Genomic DNA, 15,820 nt, shown 5'->3' with positions numbered 1-15,820 from the left:
TCATGCCTCTGTTGTTGTTATATCCTTTTGTTACTGTTTATTTATTAATAAATTTATATATTATTTTCATATACATTTTACTAATTTCCTTTCATCTCTCACACTTCTATTATAGAGAAAGGGCAAATAGCAATATTAAAATATCTCCACTAATTAATTCCTTTTAAAAAAAATATATTTTATTGATTTTTTACAGAGAGGAAGGGAGAGGGATAGAGAGTTAGAAACATCGATCAACTGCCTCCTGCACACTCCCCACTGGGGATGTGCCCGCAACCAAGGTACATGCCCTTGACTGGAATCGAACCTGGGACCCTTGAGTCTGCAGGCCGATGCTCTATCCACTGGGCCAAACCGGTTAGGGCAATTAATTCACTTTTAATGTGCACGAATTTCGTGCACCGAGCCACTAGTCTGGGAAATAAAGACAGTGTTTGCTGTGCCTCCCAGAAAAGAAAACTGCACTTGCTGGCCAGGTTCTGGGAGCAGCTCCTGAGAGCACAGTCTAGGGGCCCCACCCACGCCGTGTCGGGAGGACTGAGAAGGAGACTCGCCTCTGAGCAGGTACCAGGGAGAAAAGCCAGCCGGCAGGCAGCCCCCGCCTCTCAAGGAACAGCCCCTGCTGGCCTTTCACTTACCATACATTTAATGAGGCTTTGCTCTCCATGCTCAACGGCAAATAGGCGTCAAGCCGCTGGCTAACCTCCCAGAGGAAAGTGCACTCCAGCAGCGAAAGCACTGCCCACAGAAGCTGCTGGGCCAGCTGCCTCCACCCTCACCGCTCGCAGGGACAGCGTGCCATCTGCGAGATCCTAGCTTCACTCGGTTAAGTGTCTCACCAAGCTGTGCTCTAAGGGGCTCTTCTCTACCTTTTGTGTCACCATCTGAGCAGCTGAGGCTCTAACAGGCTGGATGCTGACAGAACTTAATGCCATAATACACTACGTTACCCTAGGGTGCATGAGAGAAGGGTCCAAATCCCTGTGATTATTGCCAATGAACTAATACAAAAATGACCCAGGCTGCACGGGCTGTCCCTAGTGATGGCAGAGCTCTTCCTCCCTGTGCAGTCTCCTGAGGAACAACGAGCCATAGCCGAGGGGCGGGGAGAGGGCGCCTTTCCCCTGCCGAGAAGCCTTAGTGTGAAGCTCCCCAAATCAAGATGCCTCGAGGCCTCCACTGCTCTGGCACGGCCAAGGGCTTCAGAGTGACTCACCTGTGATGGATGCAAGGTTCGCTCTGCACCAGCGGTAGGATGGCCTCCAGCACCTTGCTGGCCGACCCGGGGAGCATCTCCAGCACCTTCTTGTCAATGGCCATTTTGTCCACAATGGTCTTAAAGTAGCGCAAGGCACTGACCACCTCCTTCTCTTTCTCCTCCAGCCTGCTCAGGTTCTGAAAGGAAATGTTAAGCAGAAGGAAGGAGGAGAGACATTAAAGGGAGCTATTTTATAAAAAATAAAATAAAATTTCCTGTCAACTATCTTGAGATTGATGCAAATGGCAAAAGGCTTCTTGCTGCAGCAGCCAAGCCACATTAGCGTTCTAAGGACCGCAATCAGGACACAGAGGCTAGACTTGAAGGAAGAAGAGGGGGATTGGACCAAGAAGGGCTGCGCAGAGACTCCTGAATTCCCTTCCCGGAAGAGACTGCTGGCCGGAGGCCTCCTCCGCCACCCTGAGACAGCACACTGACCTCGTGAAGTGCAGCGAGGACTGAACTGCCGATGCTGTAGGAATGGGAGAGAACTGACAGCTAAGTCCCAGGGCGCTTATCTATCCAGTAAATCTAATCACGACACCCAGGCCTGTCAAGGATCCTGGGGGCTGTGTGAGACTGGTTGGAGGCATTGTGTTCACACCCAATCTCCCAGAACTCCTCACAAGATTCCTACATTCAACCCAGAGACGCAGCCCCCTCTCAAAGAAGTGGCGGGTCTCTCCGAAGGACCTGGAGACCCAGGGTTAGAAGGGGTGGAGCTCGGGGTGAAAGTGTGTGAAAGCAGAGCAGACAGACACGACCCCATCACTGCTCGAGCAGCGAGTGGGGCTGGCAGTCCTGGTCCCGCTGCCCTGCTCCTGAGGAAAGCCCACCTCAGAGGACGAGAAAACAGAGCCCTGCGCCTCCCGGAGTCAGAGTCCCACGCAATCCTCCCCCGGACTGTGGTGCCTGCGGTCCACGCAGCGGGTGGCACACCCTGGTGATTCCTTTCTCTAGACCGGCCCCAACGTCAGTGACCCAGGGCCCAGCCACCTGGCAGGGGAAGGGAAATCAAGGCTAACCTATGAAACAGACAAATCCCCAAACAGATAATCTACTCAAGTAGGACTGATGACACGTCAATGAGAATGGAGAGTGGCCTGTATGAGGAGACACCGCCTGTGGCCTCTCTGAGGTCCGGGGAAGACAGAAAGAAAGCAACCGTGGGCAAGAGGGTAATTTCTAGAAAAAGTTGATTTCAACAATAATCTGTAAACAGATAATTAAATAATATATACTAAAAAGTGATGACTCTGACTGCCTCTTTTCCTCTAAAATGATGCAGAACGTCATTTCAAATAAAAAATTCAATAGTGGAGGCACTTATTTAGTGGGAATATCAACAGAAAAACATATAAATGGGATCAAGAAGTTAATAGTGCCTTTAGTCAGATGACTGTCAAAGGTCCGATTTAATTTCTCTCAATGGGTACTTCCCAAGGCGTTCTGTGGACACAAAGACAGAATTCTCCATGGGGAGAGGGAGCACCCCGAGTCCCTCCATCGAGCCTCTCTCCCCTTTCTCCAAGCCTCTCTTTTCTTTTTTTTAAAAAAATATATTCATTGATTTTTTTAGAGAGGAAGGGAGAGGAGTAGAGAGTTAGAAACATCGATGAGAGAGAAACATTGATGAGAGAGAAACATCGATCAGCTGCCTCCTGCACACCCCCTACTGGGGATGTGCCTGCAACCAAGGTACATGCCCTTGACTGGAATCGAACCGGGGACCCTTCAGTCCACAGGCTGATGCTCTATCCACTGAGCCAAACCGGCCAGGGCCAAGCCTCTCTTTTCACTCCAACATACCTGTTTATTTACTGCCTCTTCCCAGAGGCCGGGCACTTGCTTCCCTACCTCAGGACAAGAGCTGCCTGCTTCACCGCCCCCACCGGGGCCTCAGGAACCCAAGTGTGAAGGAATCAAGGTGCCTGGGGACACCAAATGTGCCTGGAATCATGGCCGGCCAGCCTCGCTAGAGGACTGTGACCACAGCCCGGCCATCTCAGATCAGGACGTGGGAGGAGCCCGCCACAATGAAATGTGGGGAGGAAGCAGGAGACACTTCAAGAGGTTTGCTGGGGAGCATGGGGCTGACCTGCAGCCAGGAGCCATCCAAAAGGGGCCAGGCGCTTCAGAGCAAAAGAACTTTCCCGTCCTTTGTGGGAAGATCAAATGAGCTCGCAAAGAGCCGGGCACCCTGGGCTCCTAATGAAGGAGTGACAACTTAGCAGAATCAGGTTTCCTCCATTAACTCCCCGGCAAATTCCACTCCCAGATTAAAGGCCTCTGAGCACTGCATTCCCCTCGCCCTGCAGCTGTCAACTGGCTTCTTGCAAAAAGCAGTCAGTCAGGGAGTTCCAATGGGCTCTCGGCAAGCACTCCCTACAAGCAGGACCCTGAGGCGTGGCTTTGCTGGAGCTCCCAGCCCAGAACCTCCTTGGGCAGACGCATCCTCCTGCGGTGCCTGCCATGGGGGAAGGGTACCACCATCGCCCAACAAACCTGGCAACTACTGGAGGGCAGCGGTGCTGTGGAGGGCATCCAAAGACACCACTGGGCTTGGGACCAGTGGGCTCCAGGCTCCTCATCCTCACAAGGGGGAGGAGAATTCCTGCCCAGGGGATCAAGAGGTTGGTGTGGGGACCGAATGAGGATGCATATGGAAAGATTTCATAACATTTAAGGGGAAAACAGATTTGATGGGGGAAAACTTGGGCCAGACTCCCAACTCTCTGTATATCAGGAATAATAAAAGCGTTTGCACATGGTCATGGTGAGGAGTAAATAAGACAGCATGTAAAATCACCCAGGACAGAGGCCGTCCAGCAGCTGCAGATGAATCTGAGTGTATGCATCGACCCCGAGCTGCAACTTCCCATGTATTTAAACAGGAAAGCCATGTATATAAACTGCAATAACAAGGCAATGTATATGGAAATATTCCCTAAGTACTGAGAGCTAATAAGTAATAAATAATTAATGTAATAAATGACAGACTTATTGTAAGATTTCTCTGACAGTCTTCCAAGTTCACACACTCTGGCAGCTTCCCAACACGTCCAGTCCTGTCTTACACAACACAGTCGTACTCACTCTGTCTCAGGCAGGTGACTTGGGGCAGAGCACAGTAGTAACTCAGCCCTTCTTAAAGGGCGGCGATCAAAAGCTGAGCAACATTCTTCCTTCGGTAAAGATCACACTGCAGCTCCCTGCTACAGAACAGGGTTTTTCAGTTGCGCTCCACTGGCATTCTGGGGTGGATGATTCTTTGTCTGGGAGTTGGGGGCTGTGCTATGCATTGTGGGATGTTTATCAGCATCCCAGGCCTCTTCCCACCAGATCCTGTAGCTCCTGCTTCACCTTCCTAGTTGTGACAACCAAACACGTCTCTAAACATTGCCCAATGTGCCCTGGAGTTTACAGGAAGCCCCGCTAAGTAAAGGGCACTTTAGCATGCAATCTCTCTCGCCCCCACATCGCCCCCATGACCTCTCTTGAAATAAGGAAGAAAGGGGAGGGAATTCCAAGAACTGAGTGACTGAAGCAGTCTCTTATCCGAGCTCACTGGGAGAACACAGTTGTGAGTAAATCATTTTACCCTGTGCTGCCTGGACCAGTGTTAGACGACACGGACACACTGCCTGGACTTCAGGAAGAAATTCAGCTCCAAGAGACTGCTACACAGAGCGTCATAAAAAATAATTGTGGTGCAGACCAAATCTACTTTATTACTCTTCTTCAATCTGGAATTTGGATCAATCTGGCAAACACTCAACATTTCACGCTTACTCTTCAGCCTCCTGTTGTTAACAGATGGGGCAGGAAAAAAAGGATTCTTCAACAAAAGACTTAGATTTAAGACCTTTATTTCCTCCACTTTTAACTAGGATTTTAAGGTATTTTGCTGAACATAAAAACAAAAATAGATGCGCTGGCAAATTCAAGAATGATGTGTTTACATAGCAGGGCAGGGCTTTGCCAGTGGCGCTGAATTGATGATGGCTGTGGGCTCTGGGCAATCACAGAGGATTAAGGACCTACTAGTATTTGTCCACAAGCCTTGTTTTTAGTTCATATCGCTAAATTTGATTTTGTTTTTTTGTTTTGTTGTTGTTTTTTTAAATATATTTTATTGATTTTTTACAGAGAGGAAGGGAGAGGGATAGAGAGTTAGAAACATCAATGAGAGAGAAACATCGATCAGCTGCCTCCTGCACATCCCTTACTGGGGATATGCCCGCAACCAAGGTACATGCCCTTGACTGGAATTGAACCTGGGACCCTTGAGTCCGCAGGCCGACGCTCTACCCACTGAGCCAAACCGGTTAGGGCTTGATTTTGTTTTTATGTTTAGTTATGTGTGGGGTTAACATTTACGTTTGGGAGATATTGAAAAATAAACTCTGGCTTCCATAAACAGGAAAGGTGGCACCTCGAGAGTTTTGACTCAGATGTCAGACAACCTTGTTCAAATCTCAGCTTCACCATCCTCTCTGTGCGCCTTTCGCCAAACATTTAATATCTCTACAGCCTCAGTTTCCTTTTCTGCAAAGTAAGCCTCCACCTCCCAGGGTTGTTCTGAGGGTTAAGCAAGAGAACGAGTGTGAAGCACTCTGCATGGGGCTAAGGAAAGGCTGATAAATGTCCGTGGCCCAAAGCAGCCTGGCTCTCAGAGCACTTGGGTCTGTGGCTGCCGCACCAGTCTGACGGCACCAGACACTTTAGACGCCCTTCCTTTCCTTTGCGATTCAGAGCATCTTAGCAGCTCAAGGAAAGAACAGCTGAGCTCCACAGGTGAGATCACTCACTTCCTCCAGAACCCGCTGGGCCCAAGCAGCACACCCAAACCAGCCCCAGAGAGGATCCCCGAGCTGTCACCATGGAAGACTGCACTCTCTCCAAAGACCAGGGGGATCTGGGTAAACTTACTTTTACCCAAAGTCCCTTGGACTATTTTCTGAACAATTAAGCCCATAGTTGCCACCCAATTGAACACAATGATACTGTAATAGATGTTTTTCCATCCCCAAAACCATGGGCCAGGATTCTGCAGTAGAAGGCAAGGCAAACCCAATGTTCTTAACATCACACTGACCTTCTGCCTTTGAGACCTGGAAGCCACAGCACTGGTGGACATAAATTCTACTGCCTGCTGCTCCAGATCCAAGGGGAGAGGGTAGCCCTCTGGTAGAAATCTGTCTGTTGCCTCCTGGAAGAGAGGAAACCTGGATTCCTACAGAGCTTGAAATGGCCGTTTTAGGCTGAAGAAGGGGTTGATGAAATCAACAGCTATGTCAACACATCTGCTTAACTGGCCCTGCTGAGGTGACTAGTGCTTGAGGACACCTCTGGTGTCAAGGATTTTGCATGTCTCAGAGCAAGGATGTTCTGGACATCACAAACGTCCCCGAGTGTGTGCCCACGCCCGGGCAGTGTGGGGCTCTCTAGGGCAGGGAGGCAGCACCTTGAATGTGAACATGATGCACTGAGCTGTGTTAAGTGCCCAGAGATGGCACATCTGGAAAAGGAGAACTGTTCTAGCCACTGAGCTCGACTCTGATTAACGTGAGAAACACTCACACCCTACAGGCTCCCACGTCACAAGAGCGCGGGAGGCCCCCCTGCAACGTGGAATCCTGGGGAGCAGGTGTCTGTGCTAGAGCTCAGCCCCCAGGGAACGGTGTGCAGCAAGCACACACCCTCACTGCCGAAGCAGAGCGGTGCCAGAGGCAGCTTACTTTGCTCACAGGCTTCTCCAGAGTCTTCACAGACACGTCGGCCGGTTTTCCCTTCTTGGATGGCGTTCTCTTGATTTTGGGCGAGTGGAATTTGTCCATCAGCTTCATGGTGAAGGAGGAGAGATGAGAACGCTGGGAGTCTGGAAACAAAGAGGGTGCCGACTGTTAGAGGCAGGGGGGAACTTCACGCACCTTTCGTGGACATGAGCATCGTCTCAATGCGAATCTTTCCCCCAGCTGTTCAGAGCTACAGCGGAGAAGAGTAGGGACTCCTTAAAACAATTCTGATAACACGTTTCAATATTTGCATTTTCCGTCTCTAGGGTAGGTTGTTTAGATTTGTGGAAGTCAAAGTCAGTCGAAATAAGTAGGGAAAAAGAATTGGCAAATATTCCCAACTGTCCTTATGGAGTCTGTATGATGATCTAACCAAAGTTCGAGCAAGCTGGCCAAGGAGAATGAACACCAAAGCAGACTCACAAAAGTATAGGATGCATGAACTAGAGAGAAAGGCTCTTTTGAATCAACCTCTTCCCTCATCTTTTGGTTCAGGAGCTGCAACAAGTGATAGGGGCAAGGCCTCTGAGTTGGCAGTGAGGCTGAAATAGAAGAAAGGTGTTCAAAACCCTCTGGGACATAGTGAAAGCCTGGGTGGTTTCTCCTGAGATCAGGAACAAGACTGGGGTGTCCGTCCCTCTCACTCCTATTGGATGTTGTACTCCAGTATTCCAGTAAAAGCCATCCAGATTGGGAAGGAAGATATAAGACTATCTCTATTTGTAGATGATGTGATCTTGTATGTGGAAGATCCCAAGCAAGCCACTAAAAAATTATTAGTACTAAGACATAAATTCAGTAAGGTCACGGGACATAAGATTAATATACAAAAATCAAATTCATTTTTATACAGTAGCAATGAATATTCCAAAATGAAATTTTAAAAAGCTTCCATTTACAATATCATCAAAAAGAATAAAATACTTAGGCATAAATTTAACGTAAGAAATACAAGACTTATACACTGAAAACTACTAAACATTGTTGAAAGACATTAGAGACAATCTAAATAAAAGGAAAGACAGCCCATGTTCATAAACCAAAAGACTTAATATTGTTAAAATGCCAAACACCGCAAATTGATCTACAGATTCAATGTAATCCTTATTAGAAACCCAGCTGGCTATTTGGGGGTGGGTGGGTAGGTGGGGGGCAGAAATTAACAATCTAATCCTAATATTAATATGGAAATACAAGGGTCTCAGAATAGCCAAAACAATCTGGAAAAAGAAGAATAAAGTTAGAGGATTCACACTTCCTGATTTCAAGACTTACTACTACGAAGTTAGAGAAATGAAGACAGCATGGTACTGGCATAAGCAGAGGCATGTAGAACAACAGAAAGAATTGAGAATCCAGAAATAATCCCATGTGTCTATGGCCAATTGATTTTTGATAAGGATGTGAACACCATACAATGAGGGAATTAGTATTCTTTCAACAAATGGTGCTAGGACAACTGGATATTCAAAGAATGAGTTTGGGCCCTTACCTCACACCATACACAAAAGTGAACTCAAAATGGATTAAAGACCTAAATTAAGAGTTAAAACTATAAACTCTTAGAAGAAAACATAGGGATTCAAAGTAGATAAACTGAGGTGGTGTGATTTCTCCAGCTCCCCTCTGCCCTGTTCTTCTTCCCCACCCAAGCTGGGTGGGGCCTCTATACAGTTTATACTTCCTTCTTTACACTTTAAAATGAAGTGACTGATCTAATCATTCATGTGCTAGTTAAAAGAGTGAGCTTTGTAGGCACACTGTTTGGGTTAAAATAGTTCAAAGTCACTTCTCTAAGTCTGAAGTTTCCTTGTCTGGAAAATGGCACTGATAACACTGTTCTTGAGATGGCTAATGTGATGCAGATTAAATGAGAGGCTGCCAGCAGACACGGCCAGGCACCTGCTCAGTGCAGGGAGCTAACCTAACCACATGGTTTGGGTGAGCAGCAAGGCTGATGGAGCTCTGAGCGCTGATTTTACCAACTGCCTGCAGAAGTTGCATCAGGCTACGCTACTGCCCTGCACACTTAATGCACGGCCCGAGGAATGGAGGGCCTTACAAATGCCGTCCTCTTCCTCCAGCACTGACCAGAGGTCTCATCGGCCCTCACCTGTTCATCTGTTTCCCACCCTGTGCCTCCTCCTGTGCTGGGCCCGTTGCACTCCCCCTGATGCTGGTCTCAGCAGCCTAAAGTCACAGCACATCTCCAGGTAGGTTCCAAGTCAGATGGGAGGTTAGAGCAATGTACTAACCTGTGACTTCCTCCCTGGCAAGTAAGACTGAAAGCAGGGCAAAAAACAACACACACAAATGGGGAAGTCTAGGCAGGATGCATGATTTCTTTGGTTTGCTTTGGTGGTCAAAGGTCTTCAGAGACATGGGCTGGGTGAGCCAACTCCCAACTCCTCCAGCCTGCTACCCCGCGTTGCTATATGGGCAGGCATGGGGCTGAGGTGCTGGCCAGATTTACATCTGTGCCATCACAACCACGAGCAAACCAGAATAGGCAAGCAAGGTGTGGAGGCCCCAAAATACCTCTCAGGTTCCTCCTGCACCTGCAGGGCTGGTCCTGATCACCACCGAGGACCAACTAAGGGCATCTCCCCCCGAGAGCAAACTGAAGCCAGGCACAGCACTCCCTCTGCTCTGCCAGCTACAGCCCCAAGTTCTGTCTTGGGCAGAGCTTGGACTCAACATCAGCATTTAAATAAAGTGCTGGATCTACCAATAAATCTCTCCTCCGAGTACGTGACAGCCTCCCAACAGCCAGCTGTCGCACATGACATGACACCGCAAGTGGAGAAAGCAGGTTCTCTGTAATGACACCAACCTCCTCAGCTCTGGAATCAAGGACAGCACGAACCAGGGCAGGTTCTAACTTGGAGGTTGCTTGTCACCTTTTCCTTGAAATAATGGGTTAGCGACACAGGTTACAGGTGACCTTGCAAGGTCATCCAAGCTGTGCCTCTGAGAGATGATAAAGCACAATGACCAGTGACAGCAGGTGGAAGAAAGCAACAGGGGGCAGCTCTCTCAGGGTTATCTTGCACACACAACCACACACACACACACACACACACACACACTGCCCGCCCCTCTTCTCACGTCCCTCACGCACATCAGTCATCAGTCATCTGGGGCAGATGCTGACACTACGGCAGTGTGCCAGGTAAGCCTCCCCAACCACTCTCATATTATCCTCTGACTATTCCCTTAGGAAGTTACACTGCAGATTCTGTGTATGTGTCTTTGGAGATTTTTTAGCACTGAAATCAAAACAAAATTTTGGAAGATTTCATACTAAATATGCAGATGCTCCTTGACTTAGGATTGGGTTGCATCCCAATAAACCCAACAATAGGTCCCCAGGATTCTGACTTTTGTGCTTATCCCTTCCTTTTTGTGACAGTTTATCTCTAAGTACAGCTTAATGTGTAAGCCTGTGAGCTTCGCATGCATGGTAGGAGACAATAAATATTCTTATGCTCCCGTGTTTCACTCTCCAGTAGGCCTGACAATTGCCCTGCGGAAGCAGAGGTATGCTTTCATTCTTGGTGCTGTGGTGCCCTGTGTCCCATAAGACCAGCTTTACTTATCCGCTCTCCTGCCAGCGGGCAATTGTTTCCAACTTTCTAAACAGCGCTACCCTGAACATCCTCACATGCCTCTCGGAACATGTGTAAGTTTTCTCTGACCAGAATTGCTGGATGATAGAGCACATACTGCATTTAACTTTATGGATTCTCCACTTGGGTGTCCACTCTGTGGTCCCACTAGCAAGGTGCCAGTGGCTCCACACCCACCAACACGCGGGACTGCCAGACTCGCACACTTCCATACGGCTGTGCTAACCAAAGGAAATGGAAGCCCCTTCACAGGGAAATGCCACCAGCCGGTGTCTCATTGTGACCTATCAGATCTGTGAGCGCGACTTCAAAGGTCACTGACAGAACTTAAGAAAACGAAGCCAGACTCGCGCAGTGGCATTTACACCGCCGAAGGTCGTGAGATCCCAATGACTAACCCATCTGCTGCTCATTTCTTCCAGAGAGTGTGGCTTCACAATTTGTGTAGAAATGGCCGTGAGAACAGGCATTTCCTGGGGCAACCATCCCAGGCCTTCAGATGCATGTCCTTTACCAGAGAGAAGGAGAATGGCTGGAGGGGAGGCATTAGCTCACAGAATCGGGTCTCAACCAAAACCACACCAAAGCCAACCAAGTCCGCCCCAAGTAGCCTGCCAGGTGTCAGCGTTTCGTGCGTACATTTTCAGCTTGCCCCTGGGCCAGGCTTAACAACCATCCCTGCCCGGGGCTGACAAATGTGCAATCAACTGGCCTTTCAAATGTCACTTGTGGCAGCAGCTGGGATCCCAACTTAGCAGTGGTTTCTGTCGGGGCTCAATTTCACCCTGGATGGGGGTCAGGGTCATGGTGGACAACACTCTGTGGCAGTGCCCATCTTGATAAACGCCACACTGTCAGTTCCTTGTCTCCTACAGCATCCCGGGCACAGAGCTGGCAAAGCTGGCAAGGACTCCATCTCTCCAACCCCACTCACCTAACCCATACCCGCTCTCTCAAATGCATAAAAGGACAACCGGAGAGCAGAAGTGAGGACATTAGGAAGAACCTTTTTAAACACAAGGATTTCAGATTTTCACTTATCTAGAATTTGCTGGCTAACGTAAAGATAAAAACAAGAGGAGGGCTCAGTGGGTCATGGGCATGGCAGGTGCACGCAGGCTTTGGAGTCGGGCAGTCTGTGTTTTAACCTGAGCTCAGCCACGTACTTGGACACACTTTTTGCCTTTCTGAGCCGAAGGTTCCTCATCTACAGAACAAGCGTAACCTCGGGACCTAAGGTGGTCCTGCATGTAAAGCACTTAGCCAAGGACCTGATATAGCAAATGCTCAATAAGTAACAGCCACTATTGGTATTTGATGACATTGCCAGGCTTCTGCCAACACTTAATAAGGCAAAAGCTAAAAATACTCCCAGCCTAGCAGCAGGAAAGCAACCTGATGTTTCATTTCCCCCCAACAGCTTCCATATTAAAAGGCCCGTCTTACTCAACACAGAGCTACTCATGTTAACACAGAAGGAAAATAATAGCTGGAGTTTTGCAACACCAAAGGCTCTTCCTCCTGACCTGAAAATCTGTCCTATTATCCATTTGCTCAGGAAGGCTCCTGAGAACTATGGCTCCGCTGTGGGTGCTGATGGAAATACTACGTGTATTTTTCGTTTCTTTTTCAGCAACAAATGTAAAACAACCTCATTATAAAAATTCAAGCCCTACAAAAATACGTAACATAGAAAGTGAAAATCCTCTTAACTCCACATATGGCAAAGCTGAAGTATTTTTTCCCCTTACCAACACGCTGCAGGCATGCCTCCATGCGAGCACAGCGAGGGCTGAATGACCCGGCTGAGAGGCAGACCACACACATCACACCAGGCACCCGATGGACGGTTTCTCGCCTGTTCTTCAAACAAGGCTGCACTGACCCACGCCTCATGCTGACCTCCCTGGGCACCCATACAGTGAGACAGTCTCCTAGAAATGGAATTGTTAGGTCAAAGGTCCGAGCATTAAAACCTGATAAGATCTCACCCAGCTGCAGTGAGCTGGATGCAGGCCAGCGGGACTGTGCCCAAGAGTGAGGCTCGGGTGGAGGCCAAGGAGGTGGCGAGCTGGGAGGAGGCCAGTCCCTGGGCCCTGCCACCCACAGAAGACACCAGGCTTCACCTTGGATTTGAGCTCACTCTGAAAGAGCCATCATCTTTGTTCTACTTGCTGAATTGGTAAGAATTTAAAAGATTCAGAATTGAATAGACATTTCAGAAAAGATGATATCCAAGTGGCTAATAAACAGATGACAAGGTACTTAATTCCATCTGTCATCAGGAAATAATAAATTAAAAGCATAAAGTGATACCACTACACGCACACTGGGACGGATTTTTAAAAAAAGGAAGCACTAAGTGTGGGCGAGGGTGAAGAGCAAGGGGCACTCTCCACCCTCCGCGGTGGGGAGGGTGAGCCCGACTACAGTGAACATACGCTCCCCAGGCTGGCGATGCCACTGCTGGGTACACAGCCGGAGAAGGGCCCCTGCGAGCTCATCCTACGACACGTGCCAGAATAGTGGAAGCAGCACCACCCAGGCGCCTGTGGCCAGGAGAGGGGAAAGGTGGCAGCTTCACACACCGTGGAATACCGTGTAGCGGGACAATGAATAATCTAAGAGGAATGACTCTCACAAATGCAGAAAGAAGCCAGACACAGAAAATATATTTTGTATGATTCCAATTATACAGGTACAACAACAGGCAAAATTCACCTCTGATTTTAGGAGTCAAGGTAGTGGTATGCCCTAGCCAGTTTGGCTCAGTGGATAGAGCGTCAGCCTGCAGACAAAGGGTCCCGGGCACATACCTCGGTTACAGGCTCCTCCCCAGCCCGGACCCTGGTCGGGGCACATGCAGGAGGCAACCAATCGATGTGTTTCTCTCACATCAATATTTCTCTCTGTCTTTCCTTCTCTCTTCTACCCTCTCTAGAAATCAATGGAAAAATATTCTCGGGTGATAATTAAAAAAAAAAAAGGTAGTGGTTATGCTTGAGGGTGTTGAGGGTGGATGGTAACTGGCAGGGGACATAGGGAGTGAGCTATGGTCCGTTTCTTGATCGGACTGTGTTACACTGGTGGTTCCATCTGTGAAAATTCTGCAAGCTGCACACTTATGAGAGATGTGATAAGGACTTTTCTGATACATGACATATCCAACAATAAAAGTTGAAATAAGCTAGACACAAAGGTAAAAAATTCTTCTAAAAAAGAGCCCACATGATTTTCACGAGTCAGATGAAGAAAATCCTATCCCCTGAAATGAACAATGCATTGCACCTGCTCCTTGCTTTCCTACAGTCTTCTCAACCCAGCTCCCAGAGTGACCTTATAAAATGCCAGTCCTGTTCTGTTGCCCTGCTGCTCGAAGCCTCCTGTGGCACCCATCCTCACTGAGAAAAAGTGGCACTTTCAACCCCACCCACAGCCCCACCCACCTTTGAGAGTGAGCCCGTCCACAAGAAACCTGCGCTCGGATGGCCCCTCAGGGGGAGGCCTGACAGTGCAGAGTGGCTATGACTGGATGGGCAATGTAGTCTAATCCTGGGACTCGGGAATTAGGAAGCTAATCCGGCTCTTAGAGCAAATTTCATCCTTTAAGCAGGCCTTTAGCAGCTACCAAGGTAATATTTTGTTTCTCATCTTTAGTCTTTTTTCCCAACTTTCAGAATTCAGAGCAGAAAAGGGGTTCTATTTATGGGTCCCTTGAGATCCTGATGACAATCAACTCTTACTCATTTTGGAAGCTGGCACTTAGCCCAATAACTGGCATGGTGAAAATAAACACTTACGTGCTTGTTAGTGAACACAGAGAATTAACGAAGAGATTCTGTAATGACTGACAACGGCTACATTCAACCACTCCACAGAGTGCTGAGAGCGACGGAGACGGGATGCTTTATGGTTTATTATGATTCTCCAAGCAGTGCCAACACACGAGTCACAGACAACTCAATCAAGAAGTTTCTCTGGTGGGGTGCTCCGGTTTGGGTTACCTGGGGTCACAGAATACTTGTTGTCTAAGCTACTTCCAAGGAACAGACAAGAGAAAAACCATATCTTTCCCCTCCCCCACTAAGTCTCTAGAGGACAGTGGACTCGCTGGGCCAGTAATATCCAACAGAAACACAACGTGAGCCAAATGTAAGTTTAAAATATTTTTTAATTAACCCAATTTATCCACAATATTATCATTTCAACATGTAACTGAAGAAAAACTGACAATGAGAAATTGTACTTGTTTTTTTCATACCGAGCCTTCAAATTCTGGCCCTATCTTTCCCGTCGGCACACCTCCCTGGGACTGCCATTTCCCACGCTCTGCAGCTCCAGGCCTGGCCCTCAGTGTCCCAGCTGGGGAGGCTGAGACTTAAGACCCCGCCTTGGGCTGGGCTGATCTTACTGCTTCAGGGTGTGCTGCTGAGGTCTTGGAAATGCTCAGCCTCTTCTCAAAAGGGCAGACAGCACGGCTGTGACAGAAGAGGGCGCCTGCTCACCCTCAGGCTGGGCTTGAGGCCCAGGACCGGGTCCCACATGCAGGTGCTGCAGGCTGTCACTCTAACCAATACCTGGTACAGGGACATGCTGGGCGATGGACTGAGGGGACGACACTGGGCATGCGCTGGAGGTGGGGTGCAGAGTAGAGCAGTGTTCCAGCAGAAAAACTTTGACAAGCATCGCTTCCCAACAAGCAAAGGGATTTTTTTTGGTGGCAGGGACCATGGACACACATGGTGGCACTGACGTCCTATCCTACTGTGGTGAAATGTAGCAAGGAGCAATGCTAACCTCCACACATGGCCCAGGACAGCCCATGAATGCTCACTGCACCCCCAGTTCTGGTGGAAGTGAAACCTCAATGGTGTGACTCGAACAAGTGTGCTTCCTGGGGCCTTACCTTTCTCACCTGTACAATGGGGAGAACTAGCCCCACCTCGCTGGGCTGTTGGGAGAATGTAATCAAGGACTCCACAGTCACTCAGCGCAGTGCCTCACATCCCATAAATACCATCTGCGGCTACACAAGTGTTTCTGAGATAACGGCTGTCACTTTGGGTGGACAATTTTTATTTAACACACTAATTTAAAAATAGAGATGGTTCCTTGATTTGAGCACTTTTTTACAT

The 15,820-nt window shown here is 48.5% G+C and overlaps 1 protein-coding gene across 6 annotated transcripts in view; it reads right to left on the bottom strand.

Annotated features, from left to right (window-relative positions):
* Positions 1-15,820, bottom strand: part of RAPGEF1 (Rap guanine nucleotide exchange factor (GEF) 1) — a 93,996-nt gene that overhangs the window by 54,428 nt on the left and 23,748 nt on the right. For 5 of the 6 annotated variants that reach the window (XM_014529885.1, XM_014529887.1, XM_014529886.1 and 2 more), the window contains 3 exons: positions 7,000-7,139; positions 6,357-6,470; positions 1,217-1,395 (listed from right to left, as the gene is read on the bottom strand). In XM_014529885.1, the coding sequence (XP_014385371.1) occupies positions 1,217-1,395; positions 6,357-6,470; positions 7,000-7,139 (433 nt within the window). Of the gene's footprint in view, positions 1-1,216; positions 1,396-6,356; positions 6,471-6,999; positions 7,140-13,973; positions 13,980-15,820 lie in introns of all 6 variants that reach the window. The other variant, XM_014529888.1, reaches the window with a different exon arrangement.

This window comes from Myotis brandtii, unplaced genomic scaffold (assembly GCF_000412655.1).
Source record: "Myotis brandtii unplaced genomic scaffold, ASM41265v1 scaffold699, whole genome shotgun sequence".
Taxonomy (NCBI): Eukaryota; Metazoa; Chordata; class Mammalia; order Chiroptera; family Vespertilionidae; genus Myotis; species Myotis brandtii.
The sequence above is the reverse complement of the archived record's forward strand: the minus strand, read 5'-3'. Positions and strand labels throughout refer to the sequence as shown.